At 40.9% G+C, this 4023-nt stretch overlaps 1 protein-coding gene across 13 annotated transcripts in view; it reads left to right on the top strand.

Annotated features, from left to right (window-relative positions):
* The first annotated feature begins 2954 nt into the window (after nt 1–2954).
* Nucleotides 2955–4023, top strand: part of LOC147031540 (uncharacterized) — a 47663-nt gene continuing 46594 nt past the window's right edge. For 5 of the 13 annotated variants that reach the window (XM_085864702.1, XM_085864753.1, XM_085864689.1 and 2 more), the window contains exon 1: nt 2955–3108. Coding sequence is in view for 1 of the 13 variants with exons in the window: in XM_085864668.1 (XP_085720794.1) it covers nt 3294–3302 (9 nt within the window). In the remaining 12 variants the exon portion in view is untranslated. Of the gene's footprint in view, nt 3109–3243; nt 3303–4023 lie in introns of all 13 variants that reach the window. The other 8 variants (XM_085864774.1, XM_085864743.1, XM_085864732.1 and 5 more) reach the window with 4 other exon arrangements.

Raw genomic sequence — 4023 nt, 5'->3', positions numbered from 1 at the left:
GTGTGTGTGTGTGTGTGTGTGTGTGTCTGTGCATCGATTTTCGCAGCGGTCCTTGTGTATATGTCCACGAAACATTTTGACATGAAAGATAATCACCCAAGGACTGAACCTATAAATTTGGGTGAACCTGGATCAAATGATGACGTCATGAAAAATTCACAAAGTTTCAAAAAATCCCAATCACTTACATGGGACGAAATTTCAAAAAATAATTTCTCTGCCATTTCATGTTCAATTGCTTAGATATTTAATGTGCTTATGTTGGGTCATAATATCTTTCACCCTGCCATGTTTCAACCGGATCGGATCCAGATTGTGACGTCACAAAATGTTTGAAATTTGCATTGAAAAGCCCATTTACATGACAAAAAAATTCTTAAAATTCGAAAGTTTTATATTTTTGGCTCAAACTTTTAGGGAATGTAAAACATACGATTGGCCATTAGCTGACGTAATTCGATCAACTTCCGGTTTGTATTCTGGATCCCATCAGCAAAAATGTGTCATAATTTGGCCATTTTTGAAAGCGCGTATCTCCATCAATTTTTGTGATATGTGGCTCAAACTAGGTGAGAATGTAGTTCAGATATTACTCTTTCATGAGATATCCAGGCCTTCGTTGTGACTGTTCCGGTTCAATAGTTCGCCTGACACCGAAAATTCGTCTATCGCGCTCAGGCGCCAATGGCACTATTCTGCAAACGTGATGTATTATTTTGCAGTGCAGGCCAGTTTTATTAACAATGAAAGGCCCTCCACATCGTACCAATCCATTATGACGTTACCATCACGCAGGTGTGTCAATTTTCCGTTTTCAGTAAGAATTTTGCTTGTTTTTATGCGGAGGAGGTGGAGGTGATGATGGAGTTTTTGACTTAAACCATTGACATCACATTCCACATTCGAATGTTGTTCATGATGGCAACTGACTGAACTGTAAATGATGTTTCTTGTGCTGTATCCGTGTGACTGCAATGAAGTTATAATAAATTTTCAAACAACTTCGACAACTTCCTCACTCCATGAGTGATTCATTTGTTTGTTTGTTTGTTCACACAGACCTTTAATGTTTTTCTCCACAACCACCTGTCAGATTGCGACAAAATTTTCGCCTGAGGAGCAAGTACTCATGTAGAATGTTTTATTGATAATTATGACATCATAGTTCATGTGGTGTGGCAGCCATGTTGGAAAAAGTTTGTACCTCTGTATCTCTGAATCCGCACCAAGGAAAAAATTGAAACTTGCCACACGACAAGTACTCCTCGTGGGGAATAAGTGTGATTTGTTTTTTTTTTATGACGTCATAGGTGCCTTCATTATGACGGCATAATTGCATGTGTATAACGCTACATCTCATCAGTATGAAAACTTTTGAGGGTCATCTGACGTCACCATAAAATGGTCTGCAGAAAAAAAATTTGATGTCATCGGTCATGTGATTCAGCAGGCATAGTTTTTTTTAAATTTAAAAACTTCAAAAAGCTTGTCTGAAGTGGCTGAACAGATCAAGGCGAAACTTTACACATATGACTACCTATCCATGAGGAACAAAATGTTTACATATGATGTCATAGGTCACATGGTTTGTCAGCCATATTTGATATACCCGAAAACCTTTAAAAATCACCTCCAGAACAGCTGGACATATCGAGGAGAAACTTCACACAAATGTTCTCCAAGCCATGTCTGTTCAAGTTTCAGGAATAACTGATAGGTCACACAGTTTGGCAGCCATATTGGATTGAAAAAAAATATTAAATAATGTTTTCTCTGGAACTGCTTAATCAATCGACATGAAACTTCACAATTATGATGTAGTCGTGATGGGGAATAGATGTTTTAAGTTTCAATTTGATTGGATGCATGGTTTGGTAGTCAGAATTATTAAATTATTTGATCTGGGTTTTTATTTATTTATTTATAAATAAAGCTCACTTGGCTGTGCTTGGATGGGTTTGAGGGTAGAGGAGTAGCAGCTGAAATGTGAATCCTATCCAGGTTCCTCCTGATGACTTCATCTTTGCTTTTTACTTGTTCGGGATCCTTCTGATGACTCCGATGCAGGACTCGTACCGATTTGGTCTTCCATTTAATTTTAATTGAATCTATTTTAATCCCATTATAAATTCAATTGAATAATAATATTGAGAGATGTCAGGGTCACACGTCCAATCAAAGCAGGACGTCCTGGTACCCGGTCATCACTGCCAGCAGTTATAAAGTGGCAGTTCCAGTTACGTCTCTTATTAATGACGTAACACTCCAGTACACAAACGTCTCACAAAAGTCCTGGTGAGGGTCTGCAATGTGTGCTTGCTCTTTTTCTTGGTTTATGCTTGTTGACGTCATCAATAAAACATCATGTTTAATCATTGATGTGAAACTTTGGCAGATTTAATGAAATTGAATGGTTTTGAGTTGGGTCTGAAAAAACACGTTTGGTAGGAATCGGGTTGATCTCCTTGCCTTGATCAGACGAGCTTTTGAGCAGAACAATTAACTCACAGAAGGTAATTGTGACGTCACGACACACGTCACAACTCCCTCCTACCCAAGACCCCACCTCTCGCTTTCTGGTGGAATTCGGGATCACGAACGGCCGTTTGCTGTAATCTTGAACACAACGACATTAATTATAATAACAAATAAAAAGTGTCGCAATAAGTCGACATGAGCAGTGGAGACACTTTACGACAGGACATGCTTTCTGACATAACCCAACCGGAAGCGGCACTCGAGGGAGGTTTTTGAAGCGAACTAATGTTGTGCTTTGAAAGTTTCGGAACGTATTTAAGCATCGCGTGATTATTGACAGTAAAAGGATTAGAACGACGGTCGGAATTTATTGACACTGATTATCTTGAATAATTATTTAATAACACGCCCTCCGTCTCCACGCCCGTTTCCGATTGGCGGGATTCTTCTTCTTCATGTCAAGTTTCTTCTTCCTCCTCTTCTTCTTCTTCATATGAAGTTTCTTCTTCAAAACCTTTTTCTCCTGCATGACGTGTTTATGGTGTCGCTTTCGAGGCGGATGTTCGGTTTCGAGCAAGCAGCAGCGTCGTAAAAAAAATCATTATTTTCCCCTCAAGGACTCTGCATGAGGTTCGTGCACACATTGTGTACAGTGTTGGTGTGTACGACGCATTGTTATTTAGTCCTTGTCCGTCGTGATTTTCATTCGAACTCCTCGTTTGTGAGCTCTTCGTTTTCCATTTGATCCGTTCTTCCTCGTTTCAGCTCTTCGGCCTTTTTCTTCATTCACTCTGCACCGTTTGTGGACGAGTTGGATGCTGAACGTGAGCTGGGTCACACTTGCCATTGAAATTGCGGCCTTCGTCACCACTTGTCGTTCTTCATCCTCATTACTCCCATAATCGTGGAATTGTAAAGCACATCATGACTCGTTTCATCAGAGCAATCGGAATTACGATCGTCGTGAGGTTTTACATAAACTAGTGCATGCCCGTAGGTGCAAACAAACAAAATAAAAAAAAACAACTTTCAAACCTCGTGCCAGAAACAACAACCACACAGGCCGTTCCTTCGTTCTCACGTGGCCGGACGTGCCAAAAAAAAGAAGAAAAAAAACCGCGAGCCAGAAACAACAACCACACAGGCCGTTCCTTCGTTCTCACGTGGCCGGACGTGCAAAAAAAAGAAGAAAAAAAACCGCGAGCCAGAAACGACAACCACACAGGCCGTTCCTTCACCCTCGCGTTCTCGTGACAACCACACTTCCACACACAGAGTTAACTAAAATCCAAATTAAAATCAAGTTTACCTCCCTGTCTTTGCTTGCCCTGACATTCGCTGCCAGGTAACCGGCGCGGCCCGTGACGTCATTGTCGGCCGGCCGCGCACCGGCCAACGCAGCAACACGTCATGTCATTGGTTGGTAAATAAATGGCCATAACTTGGGAAGCATTTGTCCGATTAATATCAAACCTTGAAAAGGCACATCCATAGGTCCCCAGCAATATAGCTGGAAAGTTTCAATTAGATCAGACCAGTGGTTGT

The sequence above is a fragment of the Eptatretus burgeri genome, chromosome 2 (assembly GCF_056783735.1).
Source record: "Eptatretus burgeri isolate ZD-2024b chromosome 2, Ebu_testis_v1, whole genome shotgun sequence".
NCBI classification, from domain to species: Eukaryota; Metazoa; Chordata; class Myxini; order Myxiniformes; family Myxinidae; genus Eptatretus; species Eptatretus burgeri.
The sequence above is the reverse complement of the archived record's forward strand: the minus strand, read 5'-3'. Positions and strand labels throughout refer to the sequence as shown.